Raw genomic sequence first — 18896 nt, 5'->3', positions numbered from 1 at the left:
TGTATGTGTCGAATTGCTATGCTTTATCTTGGCCAGGTCGCAATTGCAAATGAGAACTTGTTCTCAAATATCCTACCTGGTTAAATAAAGGTGAAATAAACCAAATAAACAACAGAGTGTGGGAGGAGGGGAAACTGCCATGCAGCTGGAAGGAGGCAGTAGTGGTACCAATCCGGAAGCCAGGGAAGGACCCAACGAAGCCAACAAGCTATCAGCCAGTAGTTTTAACATCACATGTATGTAAGATTATGGAATGTATGATTACAGAGAGGCTAACTTACTTCCTGGAGGGGAAGGGGTCTAGTATCACCACATCAGAGTGGGTTCAGCAAGGGGAAGGGAACTATGGACCCAGTGCTCTGCTTAGAAGCAGAGGTCAGGAAGGCTCAGGTGAACAAGGAGACTGTTGTAGCTGTCTTTTCTGATGTGGAGAAGGCGTATGATATGATGTGGAAGGAGGGGTTGTTAATCAAGCTTGATATTATGGAGGTATGAGCAGTAGCGGTGCGTAGGTAAAATCACTGGGGAAGCTAGGAAAAAAGCCATATTACAACCTATGTGTTGTGATAATTGCGTTGTTTTCTCTATAACTTGTTAGTTCATATGCCTTGCCACTGTGATATATATAGGCCTAAAGGCAGAGACAATAAGAAGACACAGTGGCAGAATAAATTCAACCAGTATACTGTCTAACACTCTGTCATACAGTAAACGTTCTATCACTCTGTCATACAGTAAATGGTCTATCACTATGTCATGCAGTACACTGTCTATCACTCTGTCATACAGTACACAGTTGTTGTTTTTTTGTCCTAGGCTACCTGGCTAAAATGCTTGCTCGCAAGCCTGACTTCCTTTCATGCGCAACACTAGCTAGTTAATGTTAGCCTACTACATCTAGCTACATATTGAACTTCCATCCTCTCAGGCCAGCAGCACAACAATGTATGAATTAATGGTTGGATCAGAATCACCGTTAGAATCATTGGCCAGTATGTAAAATTAAGTAAAATCACAAATATCCCTATTTTAATTCATGGCTAATTTAGGAAAGGGACAATTTTAACTAGTTAGCTAGCCACCGAGGACAACACAACCACAACGAGATGCAACAACTCAAGTTGTTTCTGCCAATGACGTATGCTCTCAATGCGATTTGATAGGAGTGATGCCAAATCCAAACTGGCTACCTGTGATCCTTTTTTTTGGTGAGCCAAGACCATTCACAGTTGAGCTCAATTCGTTTAGCTCAACGCTGATTGGCTATTATGTTATACTTTTTTTTTATCAAGGGAGGCCAAATGCTCACTGGCTTCCCTTGCATTCAATGCTACGGGCGGCAACAATGTCATACTCTTTTGGACCAGACAGCATCAGATATTTGTTGTCAATCATGATCAGTGATGTTTACTCTCAGATATTGGGCGGTCATTATTTGCAGATGATGGGGCCTTATGGGAGAGGGGAAGAAAACTGCAGTACATAGTCAGGAAGGTACACAAAGTAATTGATGCGGTAGAGCAGTGGGGAATCAGGTTCTCTGTCGAGAAAACTCAGACAGTATTCTCTACCAGGAGGAGGGTGTGAGAAGAGGTATGCTTGAGGTTATATGGGAGAAGATTGGAGAGGGTGGGGGCCTTCAGGTTCCTTGGTGTATACTTTAACACTGGACTAACACATTGAGAGAGTGGTGGGAAGTGTATGAAGGTGCTAAATGTGACCGGAAAGGAGTGGGGGGGCTGGGCGTTCCTCATTAAGACCCATGTAAAGTGCATTCGGGAAAGTATTCAGACCTCTTGACCTTTTCCACATTTTGTTACGTTACAGTCTTATTCTAAAATTGAATGAATTGTTTTTTTCCGTCACCAATCTACACACAATACACCATAATGACAAAGTATAAACAGGTTTTTAGAAAGGTTTGCTAATTTATCAAATTTAAAAAACTGATATCACATTTACAAAAGTATTCAGACCCTTTACTCAGTACTATGTTGAAGCATCTTTGGCAGCAATTAAAGCAGTGAGTCTTCTTGGGTATTGTTATATCTAGCCTAGCTGTAGAAGAACGCACGTCTGCACAGTTTCACATTGTACATCACTCTGTCGTTTAATGACATGTGCCACTCATCCTGACAACCCATTCATCCGTAAAGCAGCACACTGTCGTAAACCATAACAACGTATAGTATGACGTACAGCACGTCGTACCATACATAACATTTCCCCCCCCTTTCCAAAACCAGGGACTGGTATCATATATAAAATGTCCATAGGGCAAGAACCTAGAGTGATACCTGTAAGAAATAAAATATTAACCTTTAAACGGAAGGACCCTCCAAACTAGCCAGTTCAGTCCATTAACCTGGAGGTTTACTAAGACACCTATCGGAGCCTAAGAATGAAAAGAGGTTAAGTAGTCCCCCAGATGAGCAGGGCGAGTTCGTGCCCGCATAGGCCTTTCTTCAACCGCCACCGCTTGTGGCTCTGGCCCTTGGGGAGCCCACAGAGGCTGGGGCTCGGGTGGTAGTGGTGGGGGAGGTCCTTCCGGTGGCGTCTCTGGCCTGCATGTCTGTTCTGTGTGCATTCGTATTCCTTGAGGGGCAGGGACTTTCCTGAGGCGGCTGGCGTGACAGCGTGATCCATTGCTCAACATGAATGTGGCGGGCCCCAGTTGTCGACTGACCTGCAGGGGGTCCGACCAGAATGAGGCCATTTTGTTGCACCGCTGAGGCCGTCGGGCTCGGACCCAGTCAGACACTTGGATGATCGACTTCTTCACCCTGTGTGCCTTGTCAAAACGCTGTTTCATTTCTCTTTGGTGCCTGGTCACTGCCTGTTTTTCTTGGGTGCACCTAGTCGCTGGTTCTGCAACTCTCTGTGTTCTGAGTCTGTCCAGTGGCAGTTCCATCTCATGACCTAGCATGAGAGATGCCGGGGAGGCTGTGTTGTGTGTGTTTGCTTGCTCTGTAGTGCATTAGCGTTTGATTCAAAGCAGTTTGGAACGTGCACCCCTGGACCAGGTGCGCTCTGATGCCGTTCTTCAGCGTTTGGTTGAAGCGTTCCACTCCTCTGTTAGCTTGTGGGTTGTAGTAGGCCGTGCGGATGTGTTTGATTCCCTTGTTGCTGAGATATGAGGAGAACTCGGCAGAGATTAGCTGGGGCCCATTGTCCGTGGTAAGGGTGAGGGGCAGGCCCCACCTTGTGAACAGGCTGTCTAGGATGTCCACGATGGCCTGTGCTGTGACAGTTCCGACAGGAACCACTTCTGGCCACTTAGAGTGGAGGTCATACACCACCACCAGGAAGCGCTGATGGTGAGGGACTGCGTGACCATGGATCTCGCCACAGATGTCCAGTTGGATGTGCTCCCAGGGGCGGGACGGCCATGCGAGAGGCTGCAGGGGGGGTGGGGCGGACTGTCCTGTTTTCCCACTGAGGAGGCATGCAGCACAATCCCTGACCAGGGCTTCAATGTCGTGGTCAATGCCTGGCCACCACACAAGGTCTCGACATCGCTGTTTGACCTTCACTATGCCCAAGTGCCCCTCGTGCGCCATGGATAGAACACGCGCACGCAGACCACTTGGGACCACAGTGAAAAACCCTCGAGAGACACAGACTTCTTCCCAGCAAGACAGTTCGTGCTTCACCCTGGCGAAAGTCGCCAGCTCTTCCGGCACGTGTGCTGGCCATCCAGTGCGTATGTAGGTGCGCAGGGTAGACAGTGTGGGGTCCTGTTCCGATGCTTGCTTCAGCTCCTCCAGTGAGACGACTGACTGAAGAGGAGCGTAAAGCATTTGTACGAGCTCTGTTTCGTTGTCGTCTGGCAAGACGGTCGGAGTAGGAGCGTCAAAGGAGCGTGAGAGGAGGTCTGCCACCACGTTATCCCTCCCTGGAGTGAACTTCAGCTGATAGTCGTACTGTCTGAGGCGGTCGGCCCATCTGTGCAGCCGAAGTGGCTTGTGGCCAGTTCCTGATGCCGACAGTAGCGTTGTGAGGGACTGGTGGTCGGTTCGGAGCGTGAACAGACGGCCATAGAGGTAGAGGTGCCACCTTTCGCACGCCCAGACACAGGCCAGTGCTTCTCGTTCGCCCACAGAGTACCGTTGTTCTGTGGGGCTCAGGGCCCTTGAGGCGAAGGCGACGGGCCTCTCAATGCCATTCTGCAGCTGTGAGAGGACAGCTCCTAGTGCTCCAGCTGAGGCGTCACATGTGACAATGGTGGGGCAGACGGGGTCAAAGTGAGCCAAGACTGGGGCTGTGGTGAGCTGGCTCTTCAGTGAGCGGACCGCGTCTGAGCAGGCTGCCGTCCAGGCCCATGGCTCATCCTTCTTGAGGAGCTGGCGAAGGGGCGCTGTGGTCTGGGAGTAGTGGGGCAGAAACCGGAGGTAGTAGGCTGTCATGCCCAAGAATGATGCCACCTGAGAGGCTGAGGTCGGTTCCGGGATCCTGTGGACGGCTTCAATGTTCGACATGAGTGGGGCAATGCCTTTGGCCGACAGGCGGAACCCCACAAACTCGACGGCTGGAGCTGCAAAGGTGCACTTTCCACCATTAAGGGTCAGGTTGTTCTGCAGTAGAGCGCTGAATACTCTGTGGAGTCGATAATCATGGATGTGGAGGTCAGGACCGTGGACCACGATGTCATCCAGATAGACCGCCACCCCAGGTATTCCAGCGAGGATGGTGCTCATCACCTTCTGGAAGCAGCTGGGGGCGGAGTTAAGTCCAAAAGGCATGCGTGTACATCTGAACACGCCAGCATGTGTGACAAAGGTAGTGAGATCTCTGCTAGCTGCATGGAGGGGTACCTGAAGTTAACCCTGACGAAGGTCAAGCTTCGTGAAGATCGTGGAGCCATGGAATTGTGCGGTCAGCTCCTCAGCTGTAGGCAAGGGGTATTTATCCGGGCCAAGGCCTTGTTCACAGCACGAAGATCCACGCAGGTTTTGGTTGCAATGACTAAGTTTGAAATCCAGGGGGCAGCGTTGACTGGCTCAATGATGCCTGCATCCAACTGTGCCTGGAGATCTTTTGTGACGTCATCACGCAGTGCAAAGGGAATGCGCCGCAGGGGCTGCATGACTGGGGTCACTTCCGGATTCACTAGGGGCCTGTGAGTAAAGGCTGTGAGGCAGCCCAGTCCATCAAACAGAGTTGGCCAGTTCTGTTGCCATGTGCAGGTAACCTGGTGGATAGCTGACCCACTGTCATCTCTCAGCGTGAAATCCCAAGCCTGTGAAGAGGTCGAGGCCCAAGAGGTTGGCACCTCGCTTTGCAACATGAAATGTGAATGATGGCAGATGCTTGGTGCCGTAGTGTACTGGGACCTGGAGGGTGCCTACAATGTCTATCTTGGATCTACCGTACCCACACAGGGCAGTGGAGGGCTGTTGGAGTGGTAGGTGACTGAAAAACTTGTAGTAAGTGGCAAGGTTGAGCAATGACACCGCAGCGCCAGTATCCAGCAGCAAAGGCAAACCCACCTCACCCAGCTGCACAGTGCATGTCCTGAATGACACATGGTTGTTGGAGACAGTTTGAATTTCCTTGCGTTCATGTTGAGAGTGAGATGAAACTAAGGGCCTGTGCTGGGTGGAGCTAGTAGCTGGGGCAGAACGACACACTTTTGCAAAGTGATTGTATTTTGAACAGTTCTTGCATATTTTCCCACGGGCTGGGCAGTTTGAAGCCCTTGAATTGTGAGAGCTAGCCCCACAGTTGCCACAGCTACTTCTGTTCGTTTGTCTGTGTGCCTGCTGCACCGGCATGCCGGTGTCTGTGTCCATGCAGCTATCAACGTGGGAGGCCATGCACAGCGCGTGATCGTTGTAGTGCGCCTGCTCGGGCTGAAGCTGCTGTGTGAGAATGGCTGGGGGCCGAGTGTATGCTGCAGATCTGTCTGTTAGCATAGTAGAGCATTCCAACGCCGCTTCAACCTGGAGTGCTATTTTAATAGCTCCATCTAGTTGTAAATTATCCGATTCCAAAAGCAGTTTCTCCCTTGTCTTTTCACATAACGTCCCCTCTATCAACTGATCCCTGATGATCTCGTCCTGAAGTGTCCCATAGTTACAAGAGCTAGCCAAATCCCTCAGATTAGCCACGTAGCTTTGAATGGACTCACCCGGCCGTTGGTGTCTCTTCCGTAGCCGGTAGCGTCGGAGGAGCACTCGCTCTTTCCCGGCGAAGTGGTTCCGTAGGGGCTGACTGCAGCAGTGAATGTAGGAGCCGATCCAAGCGCTCTGAAAATCCTTTGTCCCTCTGTACCGAGGCAGTGACGGAGCAGTGCTGTCCTCCGCTTGTCGGAGATTGTAGAAAAGTCCATAGCTTCGATATAAGTGTTAAAGCTATCAAGCCAGTTATTCCACGGGACTGGAGGTTCGCCAGGCACGGCGAGGAATGGTGCCGGCGGTGGTAAACTGAATTCAGCCATCTTCGTCGCCAATGTTATATCTAGCCTAGCTGTAGAAGAACGCACGTCTGCATGGTTTCACATTGTACATCGAGTGGCACATGTCATTAAACGACAGAGTGATGTACAATGTGAAACCATGCAGACGTGCGTTCTTCTACAGCTAGGCTAGATATAACAGGTATGACGCCACAAGCTTGGCACACCTGTATTTGGGGAGTTTCTCACATTCTTCTCTGCAGATCCTCTCAAGCTCTGTCAGGTTGTATGGGGAGTGTTGCTGCACACTTATTTTCAGATCTCTCCAGAAATATTCCAGAAGTCCGGGCTTTGGCTTTGCCACTCAAGGATGTTCAGAGACTTGTCCCGAAGCCACACCTGAGACTTTAAATGTGATAGGAAAGCATCCAACAGGAAAGTGTGATTATTTCCAGGAAACGGAGACCGTGGAGCATGTATTGCTACAGTGTGGTCAGTATCAGAGGGAAAGAGAGAGACTGAGATCTAGTATGAAGAAGAACGGGATACAGGAAATTAGTTGAAAGAGTATATTGAGTAGAACGTCATTAGATATAGTCTCAAATATTGTATTATCTTTTTTAAGAGTAACGGGGCTGGCAGGTAGGATTCATTGTCTCCCAGTCTGTCCCACACTCCAGTACAATAGGTGGCGGTAATGCACCATAACGTTGGATGCCAACCGCCGATAAACACACACACACACACACACACACAACGGACAAGAAGAAGACCGTCCCTTTCAGTTAGGTCCGCCTTCGTTTAAAATCAGGCCAGCTGCGCGTGCCTGAATAGAGAGAAGGACATTCTGTGAAGACCAGATATCGAAATGGCATCAGCAGCGGGTAACTATAGCGAAACCGTAGTAATTCGTCTACATTTCAGTTTATCAATTTCAATATTAAGTATTAGACATGTAGGCAGCAGCTAAGTACCGTTATGTGCAGTGCGAGCCTTTTAGCTATATTACCTTGTATGGGGGAGGGGTTCTTTCGCTAGCTTTTAATGCTAGCTAACTAGCAATGACTGCTACTGGATTTTGGAATTAACATTTTTAAAACCACAAGCCTTTAACTGTTTTTGAACAGGTTGGGAGTTATTTTCCTGTGAAACTTACATCTCATTCCTCTAGTTTGCTAGTTCTAACTATAGTATCGTCGGATGGCTCTTACTAGTTAGCTAACTAGCTTTTTCGTTAGCTGTGCGAATGCGCGCCTGTTCTAACGTTGGTTGGTGTGGACACTATAAAACAAGCTGATAAAGGCGGCCATTTCTTGAATTGAGCTTTGTTTGTCAACTAATAGCCAGGTTTTGGAGACTGCATTTTCCACAAACCGTTAGTAATTTTGACATGGTAAAGAATTAAAGAAGCATGTTCATGATGCCATTTATTATCAAAATAAAACTGTCCTCATGGTTATGTTGTATTTTGCAGACTACAGCTCCTATGGACAGGCGGGAGGCCAACCGGGGTAAGTGTATTCTTGCACTGAAAAACCAATGTATATAATTTAACTGTTTGTCGCGTTGATGGTATCCCCGAACATTAGTCTGACTCGACAATTATTTTATTGACGAGTCAATGAAGATGGTGGGGGGTGGATTATAGCACTAAGGCTGTTTTTATTTTTGTAGGTATGGCTCCTATGTGGCTCCGCCCTCTCAAGCTGGCTATGGACAAAACACACAGGTAGGCTACTTTTGTTCTGACCAAAGCCCCTTTCCATAGCCCCTAGCTTTTTAGGGTTCAATGATCTGAAAGGACTCAATGAATGAACACAATATGAGGCTTCTCTCCTGAGTTTGGGTGGGCAGATTTCAGAAAGAGAAACAAGTTTTTTTCTGAAAAAACAACTGATCTGTAATGGTGTTGGACTTTCGATAGATGACATCTGTTGTTTTTCAGCCGAGTTATGGCCAACCGCAGGGATATGGGTCATACAGCCAGCCGACTGAGTCAACCTATCCCCAAGGTGGTAGCACCTCAAGTGGCTACGCTCAACAGGGTTACAGTCAGCAGCCACCCGCTGCAGGTGATAACTTCTATTCCAATAAAAACATGGTCCACTAACTGAAATGCATTGTATTCAAAAGTTATACAACTTTTTGTGAGCCCAGCGTGCATTGAAATGTACAGTTTTATGCCACTAGCCCAGGGGTGGGCAACTGTGTTAGCTAGGGCAAAACTGTGACACCAGTCAGGCCCTCGGGGACTGGAATTGCCCACCCCCTGCATTAACCCCTAGTTTGTTGTGGGGCAGCTGGGGCTTGTGTACACAGTTTAACACTGACTTTTGTTTTTCTCCTCTCAGCTGGTTATGCTGCCACTCCTGCTGCCCCTCAGGGTTACAGCCAGCCAACGCAGGGGTATGGAGCCGGAGGGTATGCTGCAGCCCCCGCTGCTGCCACCACGACCAGCGGCAGCCAGGGCTCTTATGGGGTCCAGGGTGGATATGGAGCCCAGACTGCATACCAGGGATATGGGCAGCAGCCGGCCGCTGGAGCACCACCCAGGTGTGTCTTTGAGCCCTTAAATTTCACACTTAAACGTTTTCTTAACTGTCAGCTCAAGCTCTTTTACCAGAACACTGGTTAATTTGATATTTGGCAGGCACTTTAATCCAAAGCAATTTAGTCATGCATGCACTGGGAATCTAACTTACCATCCTTGGCGGGGGCATTGGTAGTATCCCACCAATCAAATAAAATGTTATTGATCACATACACATTTAGCAGATGTTATTGCGAGTGCAGCCAAATCTGAGAAAGACCAAGCTGCATTATGCCAGCTGGAGGTTTGACCCAATTTCTTGTCCTCATCTCCTGTCCCCACAGCTACAGCACCAGCAGCCAGCCACCCACCAGCTATGAGCAGAACTCCTACTCTCAGGCACCCCAGCAGGGCTCATACTCCCAGCCGCCTCAGGGTGCTGGATACCAGAGCCAGCAGAGTGGCTACACCCAACAGGGTGTCGGTTACCAGGCGCCACAGGCCCCTCCACCCCAGCAGCAGGCTCCACCTTCCAGCTATGCTCCCACATCCGGAGGGTCCTACAGTCAGCCACCTGCCAGCCAGTATGGACAACAGGGGGGACCAGGAGGCAGCTATGGTCAGCAGGGTGAATATAGAACACCTAGCCAGTACAGTAAGTCTTATGGCATTGTATGATTTTATACTGGTCTATACTGGTCTGTCTTCATAGTTCTTAATTGTGGTGGGTCCTAACTGTCTGCTCTCTCCCCAGGCAACTACAGGCAGGATCATTCCAACGGAGGGGGCTACTCGGGGTCAGAGTCGGGTGGATATAGGGGCCGCGGTGAGGGCCGAGGCATGGGTGGGGGGGAGAGCCGGGGCCGCGGCCGTGGGGGGTTTGACCGCGGCGGGATGATGCGTGGTGGCGGCATGCGTGGTGGAATGAGCAGAGGCATGGGGTAAGTGTTCGCCTGTCCTCTCACTTCATCAAACCATTTCTCCTACAGGAGCAGAGTGAGGCCTGCACAGGGCTGAGAGTGGCACATCACCCCTCACTGGACAAGGCAGTTAGCCAAATTAAGCTCTGCAGAAAGACATGATACACATGATTTCTGCTGTTGGAATTGAGTGGTGAGTTGAGGCATAGGATGTAGGTTACATTTTAAACTACACTGAACAAAAATATAAATGCAACATGTAAAGTGTTGGTCCCATGTTTCATGAGCTACTACAAAATATCCCAAAAATGTTCCATATGTACAAAAAGCTTATTTCTTTCAAATGTGCATACATTTGTTAACATCCCTAGTTGGTGAGCATTTCTCCGTTGCCAAGATAATCCATCCACCTGACAGGTGTGGCATATCAAGAAGCTGATTAAACGGCATGATCATAACACAGGTTTACCATGTGCTAGGGACAATAAAAGGCCAATCTAAAATGTTCAGTTTTGTCACACAGCACAATGCCACTGATGTTTTGAGGTAGTGTGCGATTGGCATGCTGACTGCAGGAATGTCCACGAGCCGTTGCCAGAGAATTTAATGTTAGAGAATTTGGCAGTACATCCATCCGGCCTCAGAACCGTAGAGCATGTGAATGGCGTTGTGGGCGAGCGGTTTGCTGATGTCAACGTTGAGTGCCCCATAGTGGGGTTATGGTATGGGCAGGCATAAGCTATGGACAACAAACACAAGTTATCTGAGACCAACAGATGCATATCTGTATTCCCAGTCATGTGAAATCCATAGATTGCGGCTTAACACATTTATTTCAATTGACTGATTTCCTTATGAACTGTAACTCTTTGAAATTGTTTATTTTTATTCAGTATAGCTTGATGACCACATCCTTTAAAATATTATGTGAAATCAGTCATCACCCTAGTTGATGTATGTTGTGCCAATGGTTGCTGCTCTCAGCCCTTCCACTGTATGGCCAAAGGTAAGAAGGTATCCACAAGCTAAAGACCATCAGCAAATATCTCCCCTTTGGCCTCCTAGTCTAGGGGTGTCACTCATTCCACGGAGGGCGTAGTATCTGCTGGTTTTAATTTTTTTCCCTTCAATTAAGACTGAGACAACCAGGGTCTGGGGAGTTCCTTACCAATTGGTGACCTTACTACTTCAATTGAGTTAAAGGGAGGAGTGTAAAGCCGCTGACACTCGGCCATCCGTGGAATTAGTTTGAGATGTGACCGAGACCCTCCCAACTGAACTTTGTCAAGGAAATGCCAGTTAGCCATCTTCTGGGTAGCCAATGTTGAGAGATTTTCCTGTGGAAATTATTTTCAGTCACAGGAGCACACACGAGCCAAAGTCAGTTGGGATAAGTGACAGGCATTTTTACAGCATGTTTATTCTACAAGGATGCCAGTAGGCCTTTTTGAATGAGGGCACTTCTGGTCACATTCAAATAAATGGTCATGAAGGAGTGCATTTTGGATAGGCTATTCAACCACATGTCATTCTTATGGGACTATGAGTGAAATTAAGTCTCTCTGGTCTTTATTATTTTGATTCAGAAAATAATTTTCTATAGATTTAGCCATTTCTCATTTTGAAGGTATTAAGTTTGTGTGCAGACTTTGGCACTCCTTTAGGTATACAATGCTACTCTACCTGCATACATAGAGTACAATTATGCATTTAGCCATGTTAGGTTTTGATGTTAGTCGTCGAGTTGTCAACATTTTAGTGAAATGGTCTAAAGCATACACCTCTGAATATTTGTTCAGAGTCGGTGTTGGGGCGGTGGGGTTGTATTTGTTATAATAAAAAGGTGAATGCATTGCTTTGTCACTTCAAGGCTATCTATTTATATCACTATCTTCTACCAGTGCTTATTGTATTGGTCAAATCAAAAGGTTTAAAATCAGAGGCACATTTACCTTAGTTTTCACTGAACATACTTAATGTTTAATTACCCCAATAATCACAAATGCAATTCATTCACCTTTCTTACACACAGGTAAGAAACAAGTGTAAAAATGGTATGACTTCAAATGTATTGCTGAAGTGCACTTTTCTTTAACATGCTTTGTCGCATTTATATGCTACAGGTAACAGTGAGATCCATGTAAACACACCAATACTTTTACAGTACCACAACTCAGTTCTGGGTCTGTGCCGGCAGCCTTTTGAAAAGGGGACAATATCGGTGGTGTCAACAAGAGGTGGCCAAAAATGTCCCCCAAAAAAGTCAGAATGTCATCAGGAAGGAGTAAAAAAAAAAAAACGTTTTTAGAATGTTATTTAGTGAAAATTATTGGCTGCATTTTTTTTGCTTTCTGTAATCAAAAAAATATTGTGTAAAACAATGTGTTTATTGGCTGAAACTTTACTTGAAATGGTTGAATGTACCATACAAGTTATTTGTAACAATTGTCTCAGGTACAGCTCTGAATAGTACAGGCTTCCATGCGTGTCAGCCAAGCATTTCCATGTTATGGCATTTTGTTGGGGGGGGTGTTAGTTTTTATAATGACCGTATCCTCTAAGCCTGAAGTCTATAAACAAATTATGGTTGTATAGTACTTTTCAAATCCAACTAGATCACTGGTCTATAACTTGAGCTGCATCTGAAACAATTCAAATATATCCTGTTGTGTAAAATACAAGGGTTTTCTACCCCAGAGGTAATAAAGATTAAAGCCACCCCATTATGCCAAACATTGATACTCGTAGAAACTTATGCCGCTTGAGTTCATATACTGTATTCAGCAAGGGAACCCATAGATCACAAACGTTGTATAGACCCCTACCCCTGTTAAGATTCTATAGTTCCTTTTAAAGATTCAAAGTGTCTTTTGGGGGGGTTAATAGCTAAGTTAGTTTCTTGGGCATTTTATAAATAAGAGTTAGTCAGAACTGTGCCAGATCTCCCCCATCCCTATGTGGTACAAAGTGGCTGTTAAAGGGATATCGTCTTCATATCTCCGCTTATTCCCCCAGCATCACTGGAGACAGAGGTGGCTTCAGTAAGCCTGGTGGTAAGTTTAATGACAATTACAAGACGATAATACACTAGACCACCTAACACATTTATACATTTGTATCTACTTGTCGTGTTGTATTTTCTAGCCAAAGGGGAAAACAAAGCAAATGTATTGCTGGTTCATTAGGGTTTTTCTCACACACTGCTTTGAGGGTATTTTCAATATCAAGCGTCCACTTGATTACCATTTTTAACGTGTTCCCACTGATATTTTTTTATATGCTGCCAGAAGCCATTAGGCTTTTCACCACTTTTCTAAATATTTATTTCGTAAATGTGGTCTTTTGATTATTTAACTTTCAAATTAGGTTAATTTTCAGCCTTAGGTGTTTTGTGTGTTCAGTTCATTTGAAAACACTTTTTATATATTGGCCCAAATTGGGTTTCAAGAATCTAATTTATAAGGTTGCAACACCATGTTTATTTTTATACAAAGGGGAATGCTCAGAGGAGCATGTGTGCCAGGGTAAAGTCAACCTGCAGCATGTGAGGTAGATCAGACATGTGCATACTAACGTTTGGTCTTTTGTCTTCTCTCTTTGTGGATGGGCAACAGGACCAGACTCGGACACAGGTGAGTTCATCATGCCATGTATCAAACCCAGCAACGTTTGTGTGCATCAATTTGTAAATGTTTTTTTAAACAGGCCTTACTCTGTCCACAGGACGCCCAGAGGAGCAGGATGACTCTGAGAACAACACTATTTACATCACTGGCCTGACGGAGAATGCAACGCTGCCTGAAGTCGCTGACTTTTTCAAGCACAGTGGAATAATCAGGGTTGGTACTTGACTATGATGCAGTTTGGAGACCTTTTCCTAAATGTTATCACAGGCTTTTGAAAAGTATTGGGTGATTTATCTGTTTTCCATCTTTCAGATCAACAAGCGCACAGGTCTGCCTGCTATCAACATCTACACCGACAAAGATTCGGGGAAACCAAAGGGTGATTGTACTCTGTCTTATGATGAGCCCCCATGCGCCAAAGCTGCAGTTGAGTGGTTTGATGGTGAGTGTCTTTTTTTGGGGGGATACTAACAGAGGCCCTCTGATTGCCCCTTGATAATAATTATTAGGGCTTCATGCATAACCATAGCAGAGTTCTTTCAGTGAATGTCGGTATTGAATATGCACCTCTCTTCACCCTTCTGCCTAGGCAAAGACTTTCAGGGAAAGAAGCTAAAGGTGTCGATGGCTCGCCGTAAGCCTATGATGGGGATGATGCGAGGAGGCATGTCCATGAGGGGTGACCGGGGAGGCATGATGAACCGTGGAGGTATATTCCACACATTTGGAATGGACATTTCCAAACTGTTCTGTAACTTTTTCACTTGTAGCATTTTAGGATATCTTTAGGGGTGCAAGCTCATTGCTTTTTGGCAATCGCCGTTATGATCTCAATGGACCATCCACGTGAATCATGCCTCTGGTCTGAGCACAAAGTTAAATGTGGTGAACTTATTACAAAAGTAGTTGTTGATTAGTTTCATAATTTATGAAAAGAATACATAATTGATTCATGTTTCCTGCAACTTTCAGAAGTAATACACGTTTCTGTGCACCTGTGTTGTCGCCACTTAGCATGCCTAAACAGTCATGTTTAAAGGTTTCCCAAAAACCTTCCCTATGAAATGTTGACTGTAAAGTATGTCTACCTGGCAGAATGATATGATGATTTGTATCAATCGGGTGGGCATTTGCTTTAAACTCCCATCACATGAAACACTGTTAGCCACCCTGGAAAAAAGAATGGGGAAAATCTAAAACAAATAATCTACTGCCCTATGTATTCCTGTCTGGGGAGACTTGAGAGTATCATAATGAACCTTAAACCCAGACCAACAAGCCTGACTTCCCCACCCCAGGGCACTATTTTCTGTTTGTGCTTTAGAAAGTTGGGAGTATTGAGATTAATCATGTTTATAATATACTTGTTGTTCTCTAAAAGTAGACACTTTCTTGACTTGCTTTTCTGTTTCCGTGTGAATTGTTTGTTGGGCCCTTACCAATTTGCATCCCTGCATCTTGGTAGATAGAAAATATGTTTGAGATGTAATGTATACTTGGCAATTAGTAGATGGTGGTAAAAGTTGATCTCAAACTCAGTGTAACATTCTGAACACTGACTGTTATCCATTGGTCACTCTTAGGGCCAGGAATGATGAGCCGTGGTGGTCCAATGGGACGCGGTGGGGAGCGTGGCGGCTTTATCCCCAGGGGTGGTCCCCGTGGCATGGGCAGTCCTCATGGCATGGGTAGAGGTGGGCCCTCAGGGGGCAACATGCAGCAGAGAGCAGGAGACTGGGAGTGCCCTAAAGAGTGAGTACTAACAAAATAAGTAAATTGTTTAGTCTAACTGCCTTTCTCTGGTTTGGGGTAGTCCTGACTGAGGCTTATGATTGCAGGGGCTGCGGTAACCAGAACTTTGCCTGGAGAATGGAGTGTAACCAGTGCAAATCACCTAAACCAGAAGGATTTGGACCACCTTTCTCCCCTTCAGGTAAATGCTTCGCTTAAAAATATCTACTTCATGAAGGATAAATGTAACCTTTTAGGGACAGACAAGCGGAACGCCTCACCAATATCCAATGGTAGAGCGTGGCGCGAAATACAAATACCTCATGCTATAACTTCAATTTCTCAAACATATGACTATTTTACACCATTTTAAAGACAAGACTCGTTAATCTAACCACATTGTCCGATTTCAAAAAGGCTTTACAGCGAAAGCAAAACATTAGATTATGTCAGAGTACCCTGCCAAAAATAATCACACAGCCATTTTCAAAGCAAGCATATATGTCACAAAAACCCAAACCACAGCTAAATGCAGCACTACCCTTTGATCTTCATCAGAGGACACTCCTAGGACATTATGTTATACAATACATGCATGTTTTGTTCAATCAAGTTCATATTTATAGCAAAAAACAGCTTTTTACATTAGCATGTGATGTTCAGAACTAGCATACCCACCGCAAACTTCCGGTGAATTTACTAAATTAATCATGATAAACGTTCACAAAAAAAACATTATTATTTTAAGAATTATAGATACAGAACTCCTTTATGCAATCGCGGTGTCAGGTTTTAAAATAGCTTTTCGGCAAAAGCACATTTTGCAGTATTCTGAGTACATAGCTCGGCCATCACAGGCTAGCTAATTTGACACCCACCAAGTTTGGTGCTCCCTAAACTCAGAATTACTATAAGAACATTTTGATTACCTTTGCTGTTCTTTGTCAGAATGCACTCCCAGGACTTCTACTTCAACAACAAATGTTGTTTTGGTTCCAAATAATCCATAGTTATATTCAAATGGCTCCGTTTTGTTCGTGCGTTGAGGTCACTATGCGAAGGGTGACGCGCGAGCGCATTTCGTGACAAAAAAATGCAAAATATTCCATTACCGTACTTCGAAGCATGTCAAATGCTGTTTAAAATCAATTTTTATGCTATTTTCTCGTAAAATAGCAATATTCCAACCGGGCGACGTTGTATTCATTCAAAGGCTGAAAGAAAAAAATGCATTAGTCTCATGGATGCGCATCTCCAGTGTCACTGTTCCCAGCCTGACCACTAACAAATACTCCTGCTGTTCTTCGCCCAGAGACTGCAGACACCCCATTACACTTTCTGGCGCCTTCTGAGAGCCAATGGAAGCCTTAGAATGTCACGTTACAGCACAGATGCTGTATTTTTGATAGAGATGCTACAGAAGGACAAATTGTCAGACAGGGCAGTTCCTGTATGGAATCTTCTCAGGTTTTGGCCTGCCATATGAGTTATGTTATACACAGACACCATTCAAACAGTTTTAGAAACTTTAGTGTTTTCTATCCAAATCTACTAATTATATGCATATTCTAGTTTCTGGGCAGGAGTAGTAACCAGATTAAATCGGTATGTTTTTTTTTTTTTTTTTTTATCCGGCCGTGAAAATACTGCCCCCTATCCCAAACAGGTTAAGTAGTAGGGGAAAAGCTATAAATTGTCTTCCTTCCAACCAACACATTGTCTTGTTTCTAGGTGGCGATCGTGGTAGGGGTGGCCCAGGCATGCGTGGACGTGGAGGGATGGACCGTGGAGGGATGGACCGTGGAGGTCCAGGGGGCCCTGGAGGCTTCCGTGGAGGCAGGGGTGGTGATCGTGGAGGCGGATTCAGAGGACGTGGTGGTATGGAAAGGGGAGGCTTCGGTGGCAGGGGCCGTGGTGGCCCTCCCATGGATGACATGGGCGGCCGAGGCAGGAGGGGCATGGGCCCCCCCGGCAAGATGATGGAAATGAAGTGAGTAAAGAATTATTCACATATTCAGCCAGCTCCCATCAAACAAGCTTCTAATGCCTACTTGGGGTTCTCACATTTAAACCCCCACATAGTTTCACATTTTGGCAACAGAAGTTACTTGATTGCATTGTAAGCCGTCCTGGTTAAATTGCATACAGTTCTGAATGAAAAGGGAAAGCCCAAAATAAATTGTGAAAGCTGTTTGAATAAATCGGTCAAGGTTGTTAACGGATATGTTTATTCCCTCCAGGGGAGACCATCGCCAGGACCGCAGAGGTCGTCCCTACTGAAGGATACAACGCTTGAATAAATTCCCATGTTATACAGGATTTATTTTTAAATGAACATTTTAAACTTGTATCTCCATATTTATAAATGGTTAATGGTGGGAATTTGTGGCTCTATAGTCAACTTCGGTGACCTTTTTTATTTTTTACCAGTGTTATGTTTTATTTTTGTTCCGGTCTGGTTGAACATTTGTGAACCTGTGGCAAACGCATGCTGTCGTGTACAGATAAATTGTGAGATTGTATTTGTGAAACCTTGTGATAAGCAAAACATTTTTTTTACCTATTCTGCCCTCCCTTCTCTGACAATGTTGAATTAAAAAATGCGAAAATGTAGTCACTTGTCTTTCCTCAAAGGGGTTTGTCTACTGATTTAGTAATGGAGTGATCATCGTTTCACTACAGATTTAATTAAATGTTGTTTCATGGTGGACAGATGGATAGTTACGCAGACTGTCTCTAGCTTACCATGACATTTGGGGGGCTCAAGATGTATGCTTGCTCAAAGGAGTTGTACAAATTGATTATGCCTATCCTATGGCGACATCATGCGTCAAATGATGGAATTACAATAATGCCCCTCTGTAATTTTACCTGTAAGCCTAGGGGCTCATGAGTCTTCTCAAGTACACTCTGGGGCTAGAACAGTACCCCCAGGGGTCCTAGTACCACAGCGCTAATAGACAGCAAGTAGTGTCACGTGAGACCTGGGTTCAATAGTCTGGCTCATCACATTTGTACTATTGCCGTGTTCAAAATTCCTGGGAATTCAGGAAAAATACGAGGTCAAATCACGAAGTCAGTGATCTTCAGGTCGGAGTTGCCCGTTTTGAACGCGGCATATACAGTAGTGATAGTGGGTGTGGCATGTAACACTAATGGAGGTGTACTATGAAAAGTACCTTCAATGGCAGTGTGCGTGGTGTTACTGCGGTCCGCAGATGGATATTATTGGGTGCATTTCGTCAACTTACCTAAAATGACTTTATATCGGAGTTGTGCCAGTTATAGTGGACTTGCTAAAATCAATCAACCAGTCAAAAGACACCTCATTCAAGGAATTTTATTATTTACAAATTTCTACATTGTAGAATAGTAGTGAAGGCACCAACTATGAAATAACACATGGAATCATGTAACCAAAAACGTGTTAAACAAATCAAAATATATTTGAGATTCTTCAAAGTAACTTTTGCCAAGAGTGTGCAAAGCTGTCAAGGCATTCTCACAACCAGCTTCATGAGGTAGTCACCGGGAATGCATTTCAATTAACAGGTGTGCCTTGTTAAAAGTACATTTGTGGATTTCTTTCCTTATGCGTTTGAGCCAATCGGTTGTGTTGTGATAAGGTAGGGGTGGTATACAGAATATAGCCCTATTTGGCAAAAGAACAAGTCCATATTATGGCAAGAACA

The 18896-nt window shown here is 45.4% G+C and overlaps 1 protein-coding gene across 2 annotated transcripts; it reads left to right on the top strand.

Moving 5' to 3' along the window:
• Positions 1 to 7182: 7182 nt before the first annotated feature.
• On the top strand, positions 7183 to 17817 carry ewsr1a (EWS RNA-binding protein 1a). Of its 2 annotated transcripts, none has more exons than XM_029769579.1 (16): positions 7183 to 7281; positions 7872 to 7908; positions 8072 to 8126; positions 8343 to 8469; positions 8749 to 8950; positions 9272 to 9555; positions 9682 to 9868; positions 12863 to 12900; positions 13462 to 13479; positions 13571 to 13686; positions 13786 to 13915; positions 14063 to 14182; positions 15057 to 15225; positions 15312 to 15406; positions 16936 to 17194; positions 17445 to 17817. In XM_029769579.1, the coding sequence occupies exons 1-16, from the start codon at positions 7266 to 7268 to the stop codon at positions 17482 to 17484; spliced, it is 1893 nt and encodes a 630-aa protein (XP_029625439.1). In that variant the 5' UTR covers positions 7183 to 7265; the 3' UTR covers positions 17485 to 17817. The 2 variants fall into 2 exon arrangements, with proteins under 2 accessions (XP_029625439.1, XP_029625438.1); XM_029769578.1 differs by having other exon boundaries at positions 7184 to 7281; positions 9272 to 9582.
• Positions 17818 to 18896: the final 1079 nt, after the last annotated feature.

The sequence above is a fragment of the Salmo trutta genome, chromosome 12, assembly GCF_901001165.1.
Source record: "Salmo trutta chromosome 12, fSalTru1.1, whole genome shotgun sequence".
Classification (NCBI taxonomy): domain Eukaryota; kingdom Metazoa; phylum Chordata; class Actinopteri; order Salmoniformes; family Salmonidae; genus Salmo; species Salmo trutta.
The sequence above is the reverse complement of the archived record's forward strand: the minus strand, read 5'-3'. Positions and strand labels throughout refer to the sequence as shown.